Genomic DNA, 19,870 nt, shown 5'->3' with positions numbered 1-19,870 from the left:
GTGAATAGTTTTAAAATAATAAAGTAATGCCAGCAATATGGACAGTGAGTATGAATAGAGGTCCACTGTTCCCTAAAGTAATGTTTCTCAATACTTTTAACACATTTCTTCCTTTGGCAAACCTCCTACCCTCTTCTAAATGCCAAATTATTTTAAAATAAATGGCATTACTAAAAATTTTAGCATGTGCTTTTTCAAACTAGATTGCACCTCCACATCTTGATATGCCCCCTCACTTCAGACTATACCTAATTCTTCCTTATATATCAGAGAACACTTTATTTTCACTGTCTTATGTGTACCACACAATCCTTAACACATTCTGATTATGAAAATGTACTGTTTCAAAGGAGCATTGAAATATGAAAGACAGACTCAGGCTGCCACTCAGTCATTTGGATGGAAACTATCTTTAAATGTTCTCCCACCCAACCCACCTACCATTATATTTTGTGCCAACATTTTGTCTCATGTAGTGTTATTCATGGGGAAACAGTGACTCTTTCTAAGAACTTAAGTTCTCCATAGTGGGGTCCTTTGATGTATTTTGCATTGTGTGATTTTTTTTTCTTTTTTATGTCTTGGAAGAGCCTAGACAGTTCTGGCATCTTAGGCTCTTTAATACCTCTCATCACCCTGCAATCCAACTCCTTATGGCCCTGGGCAGGATATGTACTCAGTGGACTTCGTGGCATCGCAGGATAAATGGTCCTTTATATGGTTCTCTTCTTCTTTTTTGTTTCTGAACGTAACTCCATTCTCAGAACCTCCGCATTTTATAACAACTGTGACTCGATCCAGCCCGACTGTGCCCTTTGTGGAGTTTTCCTCCAGCCCCCAACTGAAGAACGATATGCCAGAAGAAAAAGACCAGAAGAAACTGGAAAATGAGATGAGTGGAAAGGTGGAGTTGGTACTGTCACCAAAGGTAATGTACATGGTGGACCAAAGCAGTTCAGTCCAAAATCAGTGCGGCTTCGTATTGCAGCTCACTTATAACGTGAATGGAGATAAGTGGCGCTTGTTCATAATGAAGATTTATTTTTTTCTCCGAATCGATTCCTATCTTCAATCTGTATTTTTTTTCTAAATACAAATATACTACATGTCCATTGTAAAACAATGTAAATGCATATAGAAGGATGTATGCACTAGGTAGGTCATGTCGGGTGCTCAGGCAGACCACCATAGACTGGGTGGCTTGTAAACACCAGAAATTTATTTCTCACAGCTCTGGAGGCTGGAAGTCCAAGACCAAGGTGTCTGGTGAGAATCCACTTCCTGGCTCACGGATCACTGTCTTGCAGTGTCCTCACTTGGTGGGTGGGGTGAGGGAGGTCTCTTGAGTCTCTTTTATAAGGGCACAAATCACCTACCAAAGGCACCACTTCCTAATACCGCCACCTTGAGGGTTAGGATTTCAACATGAATTTTGGGAGGCCACAAACATTCAGTCTGGAGCTATACATTTTTTTTAACTAGTATTTATAGTAACGTGCATACAAATGTAACAAATCTATCAAGTACTATATGTAAACATGTAAAAAAAATATATAAATTTAAAAGAATAGAAATAGAGCAGTAGAGAGAAAAAGTCATTGAAACTTACCTCTATTAGTAACCACTGATATATATCTTTTAAATTTTATTTTAAATAACTTTGAATTATGAAGAATTACATACATTTAAAAGAAAAATGGAATATAAGTTCTAAAGCTTTGCAGTTAGGTGTTAGTTTCCTGTGCGTGAGGTTGCTTATTTGCAGCTTACGAAATATTCTCTTTCCAATATTTACCTGTTTTATAACAGTGGTACTTCTGATGCCTCTGGACTTGCATAACAAGGAAACTAGAAAATTATTATTCTGATATAATGAGTTTTAATGTCTTGTTTTTATTAAATTTCTTCCTTGCTTGGAGTCTCATCTCATTCATATTAATTTGGTTTGTTTTCAGGCCCAGTCTAAAAGTCTTCATCATTTATGCCAGTTCCTCTCAACCTTGGCTACCCTTTAGAGTTTAAAAATACCAAGCATGTTCCATAGAAAATAAATCAGAATCGCTGGGGGCAGCGCATCTGTATTTCTCAGTGCTGCCCAGGTGATTCCAGTAGGCCACCAAGATAGAGAACCATGGACTTGCACACTGGCATACTGTATGTGGTGATATCCCAAATTTAAAAATTAACCCTAGATTGGGATATCACTTTAGAGTGAAAAATTGGCCAAGTCTCATTCCGGTTCCTCCGCCGTTTACTCAGCGTGTATTGACTGTGCGCCTACTAGAAGCCAGGCCCTGTAGCAGACGTTGGATGTTCAACAGTGAATACCCAGCCCCTGACCTTAAGGAGCTGACAGTGCTATGTCCTTGGTAGAGCCTCAAAAATGCCTTTGGGGGATTTCAGTCTCCAGTTATTCCCCATTTTTATACATAAAGGATTAAAGAACGGTCTAGACGTCTAAAGGGAGGAACTGAAATGTCGGAAGACATTGGGGGCAGGCAGGATTTCCCACCTTTGCAGAATTTTGCCTTATCCCCATTACACTCATAGCCATTGTTTATTTATTATTCTTCCAAATGGACTTGTCCCCCCACTTAGATCTAAACTGAAAGGAAAACTATCATTGCTAGAAAGTATTTTTCTTTAAAATGAAACAAAGCAAACACAATAACTAAAGAGCATTCATCTGCGTAGCTCATCTGTGTGGTCCATCTTTGGGCCACCAGCGTCATGTCAACCATACTATGGAAAAAATTGTTTTCAGGGGTTCTTTACTTTGTGTGTGTGTGGACCCTTTGGCATCTGGTAAACAGTATGCTCAAGATAATATTTTTAAAGCATAAAATACAGGAGATTACCATGTTTTCCTTGGTATCAAATGATATCAAGTATATACACCCCCTAAATTCTGTTCTGTGGACTCCAGGTTAAGAATCTCTACTAGTTGGTTGGCAAATGGAATAATGGTCTTAGAACCCAATGCTTTTCTTACACCATATGAATCCCTCCCCTCTTTTTTCCCTACTGTGCAGTTAGTTCTTAGAAAAAGAGAGAGAGGTGATCACTATTTTAACAGCTTTTGTTTTCTGACTTCACTTGAGAGTGTTACCTTTATCAAACAAAGTGCCCATGCACACAGGCTGATCTTTTTACATAATGGTGATTTTGAGCATTTCTGCTATTAACATTCATTTACAACTGAGCATTACCGAAACATTTTTGTCAGACTCAACTAAGGAGGAAATGGTATGGGGTTAAAATTTGGGTTAAAATGGTATGGGGTTGTCAACTTCAGTAAATCTAAGCTTTAGTTTTTGCTGCATGTTTAACATTGAAGTTGATTTGGACATCCGGTTGACCTCTGTAATATGGAATGAAGTGATTAACTCTGTTTTCTTCAGGATTCCATTAGGGTTGAATGTATTATTCATAAATAAAAATAAAATTTTACCAAAAAGAAATTATAGACATTAAATCATCCTGAAAACCAAATCACAGATCAGCTTATGGTAAAACAAGCACTCTAATAGCCTAAATTGCCCTGTTGGCTATCAAATTAATCTGTTGGGAACATAGCCACCAGCCAGAGTGAATCTGAGAAAGCCCTGTAAGCAGCTGAAAGGACATGAACTGATACAACGCCCCTCTTTCAGATCTCTGCTTAGAATCTACTGACTTATTTTAGACATCAGTTTGGTAATCTGGTCTTTCAGCAGTCATTTGATTGGAAGCAACAAATCAGAAGGAGGGTTGGCCATTCAGATTGGGGGAAAACAAAATAAAACTAAACAGCAATAACAAGAAAAAATCTATTTCTACAAAGCAAACATAAGAATTTTTAATGCCATAATTTTGGAACTATTTACCGTAAGGACAAGTGGTCTGACATGCCTCAAAAATCTCCTGATGGCATCATTGCTATGACTCTAGTTGATAATAGTTATTTATAATGCTTCTTTGTCAATAGGCAAAATATATTGTCTTTAATGTGCTTCGTGTAAGTTTTTGGGAGGGCTCTGTAGTGTCTCAAGAATAATGTCCATTAGAAAGTGATATTATCTTAATATTCAGCACTTACATAGTAAGATCTTTTTTCTTTATCTTATGTGGAACATCTCACTTCCTAACATTACAAAATCAGTATTATGTAGTATCAGGAAGGGAATATGTGATTGATCAATCAGAAAATGTGACAGAGTGATGTCCAATCCCAAAGATGGAATATTATCTTCTGGGCTTGGAGAAGAGTGATCATCATATTTTTATGCTCCAGTTTGATTTCTCTGAAAAAGTTGGCCTCTGTATTAATGTAGAAAACCCAAAGGGGTTTTGGGGAAAGGGCGAACATTTCCATTTAAAAGTTAAATATCTGGTTTGTTGACTTCTGTAATAGTCATGAATCCTTTAGTTTTTATTTCACCTGTGCATTTTTTAATGGACAATACTTGTAACGTTTCTGTCTTTTGCCCATGATCCAGGTGGTAAAGCCCAAATCACCAGAACCAGAAGCAACCCTGACGTATCCATTTCTGGACAAAATGTCTGAAACCAACCAATTACATTTGCCAAACCTCTATTCTCAAGGTAAAAAGAAAGAAGTGTTTTATTTTAGCTCTATATGTGCTGCTGGGCTCATCTATAGTAAAATTTTCTTTATTTCATTTTATCTATTTAATTCAAATTCAGTTAATTAACATATAGTGTATTATTAGTTTCAGAGGTAGAGTTTAGTGATTCTTTCACTCATATGTGGAATTTAAGAAACAAAAAAGAGGAATCCTAAGGGAAAGGAGGGAAAAATAAGACAAAATCAGAGAGAGAGACAAACCAACCAAAATATTCTTTATTTTAAAGGAAGATTACTTCCTTTATGTTAACATCCCATTAGCCATGATGTTTGCAAGAGTCCATGGTGGCTGAATTAAATTACTTCAGAGTGGAAATCTGGGGTTGCATTCTCTATTTGGCCCAGCCAGGAACCCAGCAGCCAAAACTATTTTGCCAGCCAGGCACTGTACGCCCAATAGGGCCTCCAAAAGTGATACCTTACAATAATTTTATTGGTTCCAAAATGTTTTTTAAAATTACAAACTAAAAAATAGCTTTAATAAAAAGTTTATCATCCTAATATTATGTCAACTTCATTAATTGTTAATTATCTCATCTTTATAAAATAAATATTCATTTAATCTGACAATTTGACTTTTTAGAAGAAAATTAGATTTTATTACCTCATAATAATTCCTGGGTGTGCATGATTACTGAGAAATAATTTACAATCATAGATTAAACATGTTCTGCAAATTCCCCAGGAACCCCTTAGGCCATGTATAGGTTGTGAATTCACCCCTTTATTCTTTTTTTTTTTTAAAGATTTTATTTATTTATTTATTTGAGAGAGAGAGAATGAGAGAGAGCAAGCACATGAGAGGGAGGAGGGTCAGAGGGAGAAGCAGACTCCCTGCCGAGCAGGGAGCCTGATGCGGGACTCGATCCAGGGACTCCAGAATCATGACCTGAGCCGAAGGCAGTTGCTTAACCAACTGAGCCACCCAGGTGCCCTTCACCCCTTTATTCTTTAAAAGTCCCATTTGAATACCTTTATCCTTTTTTTTTTTTTTAAGATTTTATTTATTTGGCAGAGAGAGACACAGCGAGAGAGGGAACACAAGCAGGGGGAGTGGCAGAGGGAGAAGGAGAAGCAGACTCCCCACTGAACAGGGAGCCTAATGTGGGGGCTCAATCCCAGGACCCTGGGATCATGACCTGAGCCGAAGGCAGATGCTTAACGACTGAACCACCCAGGCGCCCCTGAATGCCTTTATCCTTATGAGAAACTCAGGTGCCCACAAACACCAGAAAGAAATGGGGTGGGGTAGTGTCCTGAGAATTCCATGATTATTCTTCCAAACAGATAGACCACTGGGCCTCTTTGGTGTGAGTTCTCTCTACAGATATGAAAACAGCTAGAGTTTAGGAGGCAAGAACTGTGAGGTTTTTTGGTCTTTTTTTTAATGTACTCTTTCCAGTACATTCTACAGATTTATCAGTTCAGGCAAAGAGAAGATGATACAGGCTCATTGTGGCTCGGATTTATTTTTACCTTCCCGTTTTTTCAAGGATGGGCATCCATTTGGGACCACTATGGGTGGAAACTGGGTTGGCTTCCATTAGCCTTAGTTGATGGCTGAGAGCGAAGGTGGGCTCTATTTGAGTAACAGGAAGTCCTTGGGAAGGAATTAATTAGTACATACACTGATGATCATTAGTTTCTAAATGTGGAAACAAATTCAATACTGTCTTCAAAGCATTTGTTTTAATCTGTCAGCCCTACTGTCCTGTGGGGAATTGACAAAAATGAAGTCTCATAACTGGGTCAGTAATTGACCATATTTAGACAGATTTTAATCCTGCCCCCGTTTCTACCACTTTTTAATTGTGTGGATAAGTAATACAGAGAGGAAATAGATATTTTGAGCCATCTTAATTAGTTTTGTTGTCTCACACGTTTTCACATCCTGTTAACATGTTGCAAGGCATTTTGATTTGATAAAATGTGCTGTTAACAAAGGGACTTCCCATCATGCTTTATCGAAGTTGAGTGATAAAAAAATAAAATGTAGTAGCACTAGAGCATTTCGAAATTTAGTCTTCAAGAGAGAATTATATTTGCTGTACACCTGTTCTATGCTCTTGTCTGGTTCTGGGAAGCCAGGACGACAGCTGCAGGCTCTGGAGACAGAATGCTCAGGTTTGAATTCTTGCTCGTCTGGTTCTTAGCTGTGTGATCCTCCCCACCAAGCTCTCCTAATCTCTGATCATACCCTGTAAACTGTAAAAGGGAGATCATAGAACTACCAACCTCATAGGGGCATTGGAAGAATTAAATGGGATCAACCAAAAAGAGTGCTTAGCTCCACACCTGGCCCGGAATCAGCACTAATAAAATAATCTAGTAGTTTCAGAAGAGTAGCAGTTGGAGCAGAGTTACAGAAGCAAGATGCCAGGCAATAAGAAGCTATTCTTAAATGCTTTTCTTAAAATAAGAGTGTATGTTGTAGAGATACAGCTCTAAGCAGTCATTTTCAAACAGGAGTATGGGCCAGGGTTCCCTGCGGGACTGGTTAAAACACAGGTCTCTGGGCTCCCCTCCTACTTACAGTGTCTGAGTAAGTCTGGGCTGGGGCCAGAGGATTTGCATTTCTAACAAGTTCCCAAAGGTGATGCTGATGCTGCAGATCCAGAGACCATACTCTGAAAACCACGGACGTAAATAAAGTAGGTGTTTAAATTGTGCACAAAAGACATTGTCAAGAGATAGAAAAATAACAGTAAGACTTGTTTGGAGCGAATAAGTTCCTATCGTCAAGAAGCAAAAGGCCTCTAATAAATGTAAACTTAAAAGACATAATTTGTCTTTAATTGGGAGGGGAGGGGGGAAATATAGGACTTTGCCCAGATATAAAAATTCAGTGGGAGTGGGAGGTCCAGGGTTCCAGGTACGGAATGAATGGGTCACAGGAATGAAAGACACAGCCCAGGCAATAGTCAATGGTATTGTGCTAGCGCTGGGGGTGACAGATGGTGGGCACACGCGTGGCATGTGTCTGTGCTACAGCGTGCCCTGCAGAGTTGTCGGGTCACCGTGTTGTGCACCTGAAACTGATGTAACCTTGTCCGTCAACTGTACTCCAATTGGAAAAGGTCAGTGGACCTGTAAGTGACTGGTCTGTGGTGACACATCAAGTCTGAAGAAGCTATACGGTTAGGATCAGGAATCTTGGAGACATGTCTACTCTTCCTTCCCCTAGACAATGATATCTCCCCCATGTTTATAAACATATGTTTATAGACTGATTATATAGGCTACCGAAGATCTGGAGGTGAGCCCTAATATTTCACAGATTTCCCTTAAACACACACACACACACACACGCATACACACACACAAGTAGTCTTTAAATACTCTGAAAACATTCATAAAATACATTTGAAGGTGACAGTTTTCCTTTTCTCAACTGTCTCCCAACAGTTCAAAGATATATTGGGGTTTCCGGAAAATATGTGCACATTTTAAAAACCGATGTTTTTATCTACCCCGAGCATGACGTCTGAGTGCACAGGACCCAGTTTAAGGATGCACATGCTTACCCTGAACTTGTGTCTGTTCAATGCCACTGAGCTACAGATCGGCATCGACACATCCTTTTGTTACCCATATAGATCACTTCTGCCATAGACTTTCATACATAGGCTTTATAAAGAATATAAAATAATCATTGAACTCATCTCTGCTGTCTCTTATACTTTTCTAGTGTTCTCCAAAAGCAATGTAAACTGTGCATTTTGCTCTTGCAGAGCACATTATCCTATCATTTGAGATTTAACATTTTAACAATACCACCATTAAGTATGAGCCTATAAAATTTCACCTAACGCCAAGGAAGACAAGCAACAGCATGAACTGTCCCTTGTCAGTTGGCTCTTGCCCACGTCGTCAATTTTTGCATGTGTTTTATTGAGATATTTTGTACTTTAGATTCACTCCTTCTCAATTCTTATATCAACTACAGCCAAACCTCCTTTAGTGCTTGGGAGCATGGTTCCGCTCGGTTCTCACCCCTGTTCTCACGGTTTTCTGTTTGTTCTGTTCTGCCATCTGATCTAGAGTCCCCTGGCCCTGCCAGCATCCCGCTGAGAGTTCAGAACTCTTGGCGACGTTCCCAGTTTTTCTCCCAGTCAGGTAAAATGCATCCTGGGTAGTTGTACTTCTTCTGTGCAAAAATCCGTGTTGGGGGCAGCCAATAATGTGTGGTATTTTTCTTCATTTCTGATTTCAGAAAAAAAATTTCTGACACACAGTTAGCAAAGAGCTAGTTCTTTAATAATAGCGCCACTTCTACTAAAATTGGAAGGAAATTCTAGAAACTTTTGGAAGGAAATTTGTAGAATTTTTCTTTGATTTTAAAAATCTAAGGAAATACTATTCAGCTCTTTCTTTAAAAAAAAAAAAATAGACATTCAAAATCATTCTTTGTCCTCTTCTCTTTTTTTTAAACAAGGGTTAGAAGCATTTACCAGGAGTTGGTAATGGTTCTCTTGTTAACTGTGTCCCTCTCTTTACTTCCTGGATGATGTCTGGCCTCTCTCTGTGTGATGATTCTCCATGTCAGACAGTGAGGGAACCGGGCCAGCAAGCGGCAAGGGAATGCAAGGGGCATTAAACACGAGCACCTACAGTTTTTGCTTCCTATAGTCTAGTCCCTGGTGCTAATTGATGTGATCAATCCTACTACACTGGTCATAACTCCTTTCGGTGATGGGTACAAATTGCTTCAAGGGTCTGCTTTATTATGATTTTCTAATGCTCTTGGCTTACAAAAAAAAAAAATTGATCTGAGGCTGACATAGGAACCATGTTCCACTCAGAGGATCAGAGAAAAATACTGTTAGAAGCTGCTCACATTGTGATCTTATTTTTCTTTCTTTCTGTACAGTGGAGTCTCCGGGCAGTGAAAAGTCACCTGTAACTACACCTGTAAGTAGCTCATCTTAAGGAATAAGATCCTGCATTGAGTGTGATTTTAATTTGTAAAGTATTTGATTTGCTGAAAGAGGATCCAATAAAAAATGGGCTCTAAGTGACTGTAGAAGAATAATTAAAAGTCATGTGTAATGCTGTCAGGTGAAATTTGAAGAAAAACATGGATTATCGTTATGCAGAGTGGTGATCATGCTTGGAAACAAAATGGTAAGTGAGTCAGGAGAGTAAATCTAATGAAAGGGACGATAGGAATTAGTATTAAAACATGCAACTCCTCTAGGCATTCAAAATCATTTTTTCAACTGAGAACAATGCTTCTACATGGTGTAGTGTTGGCGGGCAGGGCCCAGCCAGAACTCTCGGGGAGACCCAAGCTGTTCTTGTTGCACTCCTTCTCACAATCAATATATATCAATAACATAAACTGTCCATTTAGTTTACAATTTTTAATTTTGATGAGATCAAAAAAGCATTTGCAAAAAGTAAACATCAACGCACATTGATGTTGTAGAAATTGCTTGCTGCTGAATTGTATGTAACACTCGCCATAGACCTACTCGTCCCTAAACTGAGAGTTCCCAGTGCTGGGCCTGTCACCCTTGTTCACCCTCTGAAATTCCCACTGGTTTGGAGCTCTCCTCTGTGGCACAATCAACTGTAGGATTCCCGGCGGCCCCCAGGTGTCGCCACGTAACGGCCGTGGTACCTTTGATTCCAGATTGACTAACATATGACCCTGCAGATGTTGTATAACTTCTTAGAGCCTTTTCTTCCTTGATTGTGCAATGAGATAATAATCCCACTGGACAGGGGGGTGTGGGCTTTAATTGAAATAATTACATGGGCCGTCGAGTACTGTGGCTGATCCATGAATGAATGCTCCTCAGTGGCTAATCCAAAAGGCCCACCATAGCCAATACCAGTTCTTACCTATAGACAGATTGTGTCACTTTGAGAGTTCCTGAGTGCCTGTGCAGAATGGAGAAAGGGTCCCATAACCCTCAATATTTCCAGCCACATTCCAGAACTAGCAACCATTTATGCAGGCTCAAGCATCTGGCCGGTACCCTGGGGATCTTGAGTCTCCTGGGAAGCTGAGTGTAGCCATGTTGGGTGGGAACCCCCAGAAGGCTCCCAGGGCTGGTATCCATGGCCCAGATTGAAGAGTGTAACATAACGCGTTGATGTCCATTTGAAGTTATGTGGGAGCAACAACGCCACACTCTTCTTACACCCCCCGGGCAGGGGCGGAGAGGAAGCGTGCCCTGAAGAGATACTTTCTTATTTCTGATTCACAGAAACCAGAACAAGAAAGAAGCAAATTACTGACCTAAGTGAATTCTCTGAGAATACCCACCCAAATTTGACATTCTTTCAATGATAAATAGCTCTTCATAGAATAGAAAAGTAAAAGAAATTTGAACACAAGAGAAGCTTGAAGAGGCAGTAAGCTTTGATTGTGCTGACCTCAGTAGACTCAGACCGTTTTCGGTCAGACTTGGAGTGGCCCAAAGCTAGAGTCAGAGTCTATGAAGGGGAGAGAAGGAGAGGCATTACCCAGCATGAAGTGGTTCCATCCATTTATTCAACGAACATTTATTGAAGACCTAAAAGTGCAAGGTTTTGGGATACTTAGGGGGATAAAGGGCCCTCTCTGCCCTTCAGGAAACCGTATGCCAAAGGAAGATACAGATTTGTAAACAGAAAAGTTATAGAACAAAGTGGGTTAAATGCTCTCCATTCTTTCTTTAGCACCTTTTGTATTTCTTTTACGATAGTTATCACACTGTCTTCTGGTGTCACTTATATATTGGCCCCTCCCTCATGCCCACCCTCTCCCCACACACTCCGTTGTAAGCTCCACAGGGCTGGGACCCTTGGCCGGGTGGTATCCCCATAGTAGTTGCTCAGCAAGTAGTCACCAAAGGAAGGAACGTGATCACTTTTCTTTCTTTTGTGTATCACGAAGTATCTTCCTCTTTATCTTACTCTGAAAATGCTCATTGTTTTTCTGCCTTCCTTTTAAACAAATATTCCCTATTTTCTGCTGTGCTCAGTCTCTCTACCCCACACTCCTCCCTTCTATTTGCTTACTCCTACTTATTCTTGCAGTTACTGCCTAGTGAAATCTGAAAATTAAATAATTCCTAATTGTTGCTCTTTTCTTCCTACTGGACTCCCTCTGGCTTTATTCATAACCACATCCTTTTTCCTAAAAAGACAAAGAAGGGCCATGCCCTTGAGAGAGGTTCTGAACATTGTAACTGCTTCCAAGTTTTAGGAAAATGCCAAGTGGAGCCAACCTCTAACACCATTAATTCCAAATTTCTTATCTGGAATCCCATTTGGATGACATTTTATGGCCATCCGAGGGAACTTGGGAAATTTTGAATTATGTACAATTAAATAGCTTTTCTCCTACATAACATGTCAGAGCCTTTAGTTTGCTCATGTGCACTATGAATCCCAAGAGTGGCATACAGGAAATACGTTTCCCTACCCTATTTGCCCACCTTTCCTTGACTTTTTGTGGTCATCATCCTAACCATTTGCAGACACCACAGCAAGAACATCAATGGAGGCTCATATTTCATATGTCTAAATACATTAAAGTTATCAATATTTATATTGTTATAAATCAAGCAACACCCATGGCCTGGCCTGCATTCTTAGTCTGGAGACACTTCCCCGGGCTAGCCCAGCCTTGGTGCACCTAAATGGTAGCATGGATCTGTTGGGCACAAGGCAGGGCCAAAGGTGAGCTGGCCCAAATATCTTGGGCAGTAACTAGACCCATCTAAGCTTTGGACAGGACTGACCCTGTCCAGCTTCTCAGGCAGCCCGGGCAAATAGATTCTGCCTCCTTCCCACCCTGCCCCAGACTCTCCCCCTCCTCCCTAATGCCTCCACCCTCGTCTTGTTGCTTCTCTCAAGATTCCCAGGCAGTTCTAAATGCCTCCCCAAACCACCCCCATCGGAACAAAGGGAAGGGAAGAGGCGCAGTTACTGGGGAATGTGGTTTGCCTTGGCACCTACTCTGGGTGTCGGGAGAAGCCAAGTTTAAACACCACAGCCCCCACCCCTTTGGGAGGTTTCCCAGAGACCAGCTGTGATTTCTCTTCCCCTGTGGACCTGCCCCATCTCGTATATTCTGTAACCTGGGTGCCCACTTCTCTCATTATTCCTGTTCATTCACTTGGTGCCAAACTCACAAAGACCTTCAAAAAAAAAAAAAAAAAAAAAGCCTTTGGGTTTGAATGTTGGTTACGTGGGCCCCAGGGCAGGGACTTCCTCGTGCCTGGATCACAGGTGATGCCGGTGAGCATTGGCGCGTTTAAATAACCCACTTTAGAGACAGCTGATAGGGAAACGCAATAGCGGTATAAAAGCTTAGTTCTGTAGTGTGGCAAACACCACTTCTCACAAAAGGCAGCTCTGTTGAAATAAGCTTCCCCATGTGCTTGGACCAGTATCCATATGCAGAATGAGTATCTCATGCTCAGAAGCGTGATTACATTGAAGAAATCACTTCTGAAAGAAAGGAAGCCAAAGCCTTCCCATTGCCAGTGGCTGATTACTTCCATGTTTTCATTAGCTCCAAAAAGGGTCACAGCATCATACCAGCGTCTTGGACGTCAACCAAAGAGGGATGAAGATTAAAAAGTGGTTTCCATTGACAAAGAGGGTCTTTCAGTGTGTAGGGGCTTCTGCTTCCGCACGTCCGTCTGCGTGCCGGTTTGTAAGCTGATTGCGTCCCTTGCCCTGGCCTGGCCTTGAGGACGTGGCTTAGCTCTGATCACGGTTTTATTTTCTAAGCAGTTTAAGTTCTGGGCATGGGACCCAGAAGAGGAGCGCCGGCGACAGGAAAAATGGCAACAGGAGCAGGAACGTTTGCTCCAGGTAGGACTGGGGTTACTGCTTTGTTTTTTCTATTAGATGCTGCTCTCTTAATTACTATTGTATTAGATAAATTTTTAACACAGGAAATGCATGGAATTAGATTCTTCTCAGGAGCTGGTGAATCTAAGTCAGTCCATTTTGTGCCTTTACAACAAAGTGTCCTGTGTCTAATTCCTCTTGCCAGAGGTTACACTGATGAGCACAATGAAAAAGCATGAAGGAGGGCACTGGGCGTTATACACAACTGATGAATTATTGAACTCTACATCTGAAACTAATGATGTACTATATGTTGGCTAATTGGATTTATATAAAAATAAAAAATAAATTAAAAAAAGAAAAAGTATTTCACTTAAAAAAATATATATCCAAGTGGTCGCCTGGCTGGCTCAGTTGGTAGAGCATGTGACTCTTGATCTTGGGGTTGTGAGTTTGAGCCCCACGCTGGGTGTAGAGATTACTTAGAAGTAAAATCTTCAGGGGTGCCTGGGTGGCTCAGTTGGTTAAGCAGCTGCCTTCGGCTCCGGTCATGATCCCGGGGTCCTGGAATCGAGCCCCACGTTGGGCTCCCTACTCAGTGGGAGTCTGCTTCTTCTTTTCCCTTTCCCCTCCACCCCCCACTCATGCCCTCTCTCTCAAATAAATAAAATCTTAAAAAATTAATAAATAAAATCTTTAAAAAAAAACCCCAAGTATTAGGGGCCAGCCGGTCCATTTGTCACCTCCTTAGTGGCCAATCAAATTCCATTCCAAGTAGCAGTGGGAATGAATTATCAAAAAGGTATTTGATAGCATACATGTGAAATAAATTTGGCCTGGGTCTTGTTCCTTAAGTAGAAATGTTTGCTCCACCCTTGAGTAAAGGCTGCTTATTTTTAATTCTAGAAAAGTTCTGGGAGTAAATGTATCATGCTCCTACTTGTTTCAAGCCAGTTTTGTAGAGTAACAAGGCTTTAAAAAGTAACCTAGTAACCTTAGAAACTAACCTGAGTACTTGGGGGTGCCAAGAACTGGCATATTTTTTGGTATTTGACATATCTAGTCTAATTTAATCCTCATAAAACTCTCCAAAGTATGTCTTATTAGCCCCATCTTGCAACTGAAGAAACTAAGCTTCAAAGAAATTATCTTAACTGCTCAAGGTCACACAGTGAACAGTTGTTGAGCCTGATTTCAAGTCCATATCTGTATGACATTAAAACTCATGTTCTCTCCACTATATTCCCAATAGTAAAAGATTGTACTTTTTACTAAAAGTAAAAGATTTTTGCTTGAAAGCTTTTTTTGCTTGAAAATCTTCTTTCAGCTTGTTCTGTTCTACTAAAAGATTTTACTAAAAGATTGTAAAGGAGAAAAATGTTAAATCTCATTAATTTTGATGAGTTTACACTGCTGTATTTTACTTTTTTTTTTCCTTATCTTTTTGCTCTGACCCTCTTGGCTTAATTCCCAGGGGCTGGGAGCAGGGGGCAGTTCAGGTAACTAATTGTGTGGCTTTAGGCCTGCCAGTTAAGCTTAACACTTTTCACAATGGCACAGGGGTAAATCTTCAACCACAAATTGCACAGGGATAAATACCAACCAGATTCAGCAAAGTCCCACAGCTTTTGGGACTTTGGGGTCCATTGGGAGACCCCAGACCAGCCCTGGCCACCTGCTGGTCCCTTGAAAACCAGATGCCTGTTCCCCAGCTACATGGTGAACAGCTCAGAGTCAGAGAGTCTGCAGAGTAAGAAGATAAGCAAGTGTGCTTCCCATGGTGGAGCCCTGTCAGTTACACTCTGAAAGGTGACCGCAGTTGCAGGTGCAGACAGGTGTATTTTTGTCCCACCGAATTGTTACCCGGGGTGGCACGGCAGGGTTGTGGGCTCTGGGGCAAGGCCTATGTGCGAGTTTGTTGGTGTGTGCAGGTGTGTGTATTGGGTATGCATGTATGTATGCTGCCCACCAACGTGTGTGTTGGTGTGCACACGTGTACCGAGGTGTGTGTGGGGGGGAGGGTATAGACGTACAGCATCTTTCATTCCCTGCATCACCTCCGTTCATCCTCCCGGGGAGGGGAACCTGGGGAGGGGTTTTCCTAGAACCAAGAAACTGAAGCTTTGCTTGTTTTGTTAAGTTTTAGAGTCTGTTTCCTCTATTCTGAAAGGCCCCTGAAGTCCCTCTCAGAAACTTTATAAGATTAGGTTTTGAGAACAAAATTTTTACCTGGAGTTAAGAGCCCACCATGAGTTGACCAATGATGGTTTTTCTAGAGCATTCATGAGAACATCAGGCTCCAGATCATCCCAGTAAAGCCCTTTTGCTCCTCAGATAATGACATAACAGGTAATACCTGGAGGAGATCTCAGTGCCTCCCCCAGAAGGATAAAAGACTTGCTTTAGCCTCAGAGAGGAGATTGACAATAATTAGACGAAAGCATTTGACTGTGTATGGTACACTTCAGTGATGTCTCTGTCCTGTCGGGGGCACCATTCCCAAGGCATCCAGGGTGTCCGCTCTCATTTCAAGCATTAATCTTAATCTCCATTTAACCATGTCTTCTAGTCAGCTGTCCAAGGGACTCCAGTCACATTTTTAAAGCCATCCTTATTCAGAGTATTTTTTTTTTCTCCAGAAGTGGTGACTAGCGCTGTACTGTTTCTGACAATAGGGCTGGCAGTTCTGATATTGAAGCCTTCTAATGGGCTGTTTAAAAGCTACTCTTAATTCAGAAGTTACTGAAACCTGGGAAGATTCCATTTTGGTAGAATGGCTATAAGCAAAGAGTAATTCAGCTACTCAGCTAATTATCATCTTGTCTACTCCGGACCTTTATGCATTGTCTGTCTTGTACACCTACAAGTTTTTGTTTTTTTGTTGTTTTGTCTTTTATTTAACTCTCTCAGTAGCCACATATTTCTATTAGTGAAACAGCAAAACTCATCTCTGAAGGGCCCAGCAGAAACAAACCATTGGTTTAGCCCACTGTCCCAGGACAAAAGCCAAGTTACGGAAGATCTTAGAATCTTTCAGTCTGTCTTTTCTCTTTCCATAAGCAAATGTCTACTCATATATTTGAGAACAAATCTATAACACACCAACAACAGAAAAGAGTGTTCTCTGGTAAGATTGTTATGTTCCTAATATGTTGGAGTGCCACGAAATACCATTCCCCTTTTGTTGCATGAATAGATCAGACTCAGAATGTTACAACACGAAGATAGTCTTGCAATATATTGTATATGGTGGTTTAGAGGGCAGAAGTGTCCTAGTGGCGTATGCAATGGTCAGTTCAGGAACTAACTATCTGTGGAAATTCTGTAACAGGAGAGATACCAGAAGGAACAGAACAAGCTGAAAGAAGAGTGGGAAAAGGCCCAGAAGGAGGTGGAAGAGGAGGAACGCAGATACTATGAGGAGGTAGGAAATTCCCAAGAAGGAATTTGACTTGTGGTTTTGATTTCTCAAAGTTTATCGGTGCTTTTTTTTTGTCTGTGGTGAATGTATGCACGTGGCTGTGTCTCATTCTCCTTACTCACATCAGAGCCCTGTCAACTTCTTCGAAGAGTCATATCCTATAGGATCTAAAAGACCACAATTCCCCCAAATTTAGTTTGTGGTAAGGGCATGTTGAGTCATGGTCAAGGAAGACAATATAATTTTATCTGTTCTCTAGTCAGAGCGTCAGATTCTTGATTTACCTTAGATGACATGAAAGTATCTATTTGTGTGTTTGCTTGAGGAAAGCATGTTTGGTAGTAGTGAATTAATTTTGTGAGTATAATTTTGATATTGAGACTAAGTGAATCCTTACTGACTACATTGACTATATGGTACTAAAGAGACTTGGAGGGAGGAGAATTTGGTTTTGTTTGTCTCATTTTTTTAGATGAACAAACCAGCCCACATTAGAGAATTGGAAGGGAGCTACATTTAATGTGTATTATCTAAAATTTGTTTATGATGAATTTTGTTGTGAATTTATCTTCAGTAATTTTTGTGCATAATCTGATCCTTAAAACATTTCTAATTAGGCTTCTTGAATCAGACTAAGTAATTTGTTTTTCCAAATTAAATGCTAATTTCTAAATCATTGCCCATAGAAAGTGTTACCTGATTTACATGCTTTTAGAAAATAAGACCCTTTTTTTAATGCCCTGCTTGTTTGCACATAATCTGATTTTTTTTTAAGTTCCTTAATGAAATTTTTCTCTTGACAAATGTGATTTTATTTTCTTTTTTCCCTTTCATTAATTACTGTCCCTCCCTTTAGGAGCGCAAAATAATTGAAGACACTGTGGTTCCATTTACTCTTTCTTCAAGTTCTGCAGACCAGCTGTCTACATCCTCCTCTGTGACTGAAGGCAGTGGGAAAATGGTGAGACCATAGATTAAAAGCAATTTGTGAAATAAATAAACCTAAATAGAAGTATAAAACAATAAAGCCAAGTTTTCCACCAGTTTAAATGCAGGACTGACTATTTCCCTAGAATCACATCAGCTACCATGTGGCCATTGTACACCATGGTGCTGTCACTGTCATGGTCAGACTCAGTCATTTCCGGGGGGAGGGGCAGTGAAATCATTACTGGGACCAGATCTGCTCCCACGGGCTGGCAACCAAAGTCTCTCTGCACTGGCTGGAGAGATCCTGATTGGTGGAGCCATTTGCTGGAATGTCCTTCTGACTGCCCATCATTCACTCATTCAACCGACATGCATCCCTCTCCTCCACACCATACGTTCCTTTGCACTGGATGGTAGCCAACCATGTACCCCCCACTGGCCTCCGTGAAAGTTGCTTCTAACCCACTCTTAAAATTCCACATGAAATTTATATGTGTCCTCAAGGGCTGGAGAGAGCACAGAAAGGGTGGGCTACCTCCATATCCCCCAAGTAAGGTTGTGGAGCTACTGAACAAAAGACACACCAAGACTTGAATAGTCTGTAATCTTCATTTAAAAAAAAAAAAAAAAAAGATGGGCCCATGACAGCCATTTCTCCTAACTGAACAGTCCTATGATTTTGTTTTATTTTGAAAGGTGGGTTTTCTGACCAATTCTCTTTCATGATAACTTTCAAAAGAGATCCAGATTACACATTTATTTTAAATCATTGGAAACCAGTTACTATTCAGTTAATTTGGACAATTGTTCTTTAAATTGTAGGCAATGGGATTGGAAAAAAATGTTTCAAATATCCCATGGCCAGAGATGAGTGTTGTCCAGTGTGTTTAAAAATTATATTCAGGGGTGCCTAGGTGGCTCAGTCAGTTAAGCTTCCGACTCTTGGTTTCTGCTTAGGTCATGATCTCATGGGTCATGGGATCAAGCCCCAAGTTGTGCTCTTTGCTCAGCAGGGAGTCTGCTTGAGATTCTCTCCCTCCCTCTGCCCCACCCCCACATGCACATGTGTGAGCCCATGTGCATTCCCTCTCTCTCAATAAATAAATAATAATATTATCCTTGTTTTCTCAATCAGAATAAGATGGACTTGGAAAACTATCAAGAGGGAGAACAAGAGACAAGACAGAAGAAACCACTCCAGGGGGACAGCAATGATTTATTGCTTAAGGCTCGGGAAAATCATCCACCAGAGGAAATGGGCAGGTATGAACTATATCAGGCTATCCTAAATGTGCAAAGCCAGACTCTGCCTGTTCGCTCCGCAGAAAGAGTAACCATTTCTAATGCAAATCATATTCAGCTTTGAAATTATCATTCCACTAATACATTACGTATTGCTTAAACACACTCCAATAGCTCTGAAGTCAGTCTTTATGCTATTGAATACAAATCACCTTATTTTTAAATAGGTGAATCTTTTTTAAGTAAGGGGAGATAGTATATATCATCACAGGAGCACATTGTCACTTCAAAGCCCCAAATCTAGCTATCATTCACCTGAAATGGTTAATGTGTCTGCAGGGATAGAGGTTGAAATGAGGCCCTAGGGTCCTACCCATGGGGTTCACTGTGGACCTGGACTTTATCATCAGTATCCTCTGAGCTGTGAGAAGCCACATTTATTCTGGGTGACAATATAAAGGATAACTAACAAATGATTGCTTGTGGATAATTATCCCACCCCATGGGTTCCAGTATGTTCCATGGGAGATCCAAATGGGGTACCCGGAAACCCCTGGATCATTCAGAGCTAGCTCAAACTGGAGCAGAGTCTGGTTGTAGCTATGGGGAGTAGTGGGTTCATTGATGCCACCCTGAGCCTAAGCTAGAAGGGATCCCCAGAATCCCAGGAAGCTGGCAGTACCCTGCCACCAGCAAGTTCTTTATGAGACAGATGTTTGCTCCTGGGGCTCTGAGTTACCACAGAGATATTGGCAAGTGTGCAAGCATGTGCACACATGCACATACACAAGTGTGCAGAGATACACACACGTGTGTGCACACACTGCATCCTCAGAGAGACCCAAAGACATGAG

At 40.8% G+C, this 19,870-nt stretch overlaps 1 protein-coding gene across 1 annotated transcript in view; it reads left to right on the top strand.

Annotated features, from left to right (window-relative positions):
* Nucleotides 1-19,870, top strand: part of LIMCH1 (LIM and calponin homology domains 1) — a 324,230-nt gene that overhangs the window by 285,997 nt on the left and 18,363 nt on the right. The window contains exons 22-28 of the mRNA XM_035005588.1: nucleotides 765-928; nucleotides 4,479-4,584; nucleotides 9,498-9,538; nucleotides 13,364-13,444; nucleotides 16,755-16,847; nucleotides 17,701-17,805; nucleotides 18,910-19,133. Coding sequence (XP_034861479.1) covers nucleotides 765-928; nucleotides 4,479-4,584; nucleotides 9,498-9,538; nucleotides 13,364-13,444; nucleotides 16,755-16,847; nucleotides 17,701-17,805; nucleotides 18,910-19,133 — 814 coding nt within the window. The remainder of the gene's footprint in view (nucleotides 1-764; nucleotides 929-4,478; nucleotides 4,585-9,497; nucleotides 9,539-13,363; nucleotides 13,445-16,754; nucleotides 16,848-17,700; nucleotides 17,806-18,909; nucleotides 19,134-19,870) is intronic.

The sequence above is a fragment of the Mirounga leonina genome, unplaced genomic scaffold, assembly GCF_011800145.1.
Source record: "Mirounga leonina isolate KUSES-001 unplaced genomic scaffold, KU_Mleo_1.0 Mir_129, whole genome shotgun sequence".
Taxonomy (NCBI): Eukaryota; Metazoa; Chordata; class Mammalia; order Carnivora; family Phocidae; genus Mirounga; species Mirounga leonina.
The sequence above is the reverse complement of the archived record's forward strand: the minus strand, read 5'-3'. Positions and strand labels throughout refer to the sequence as shown.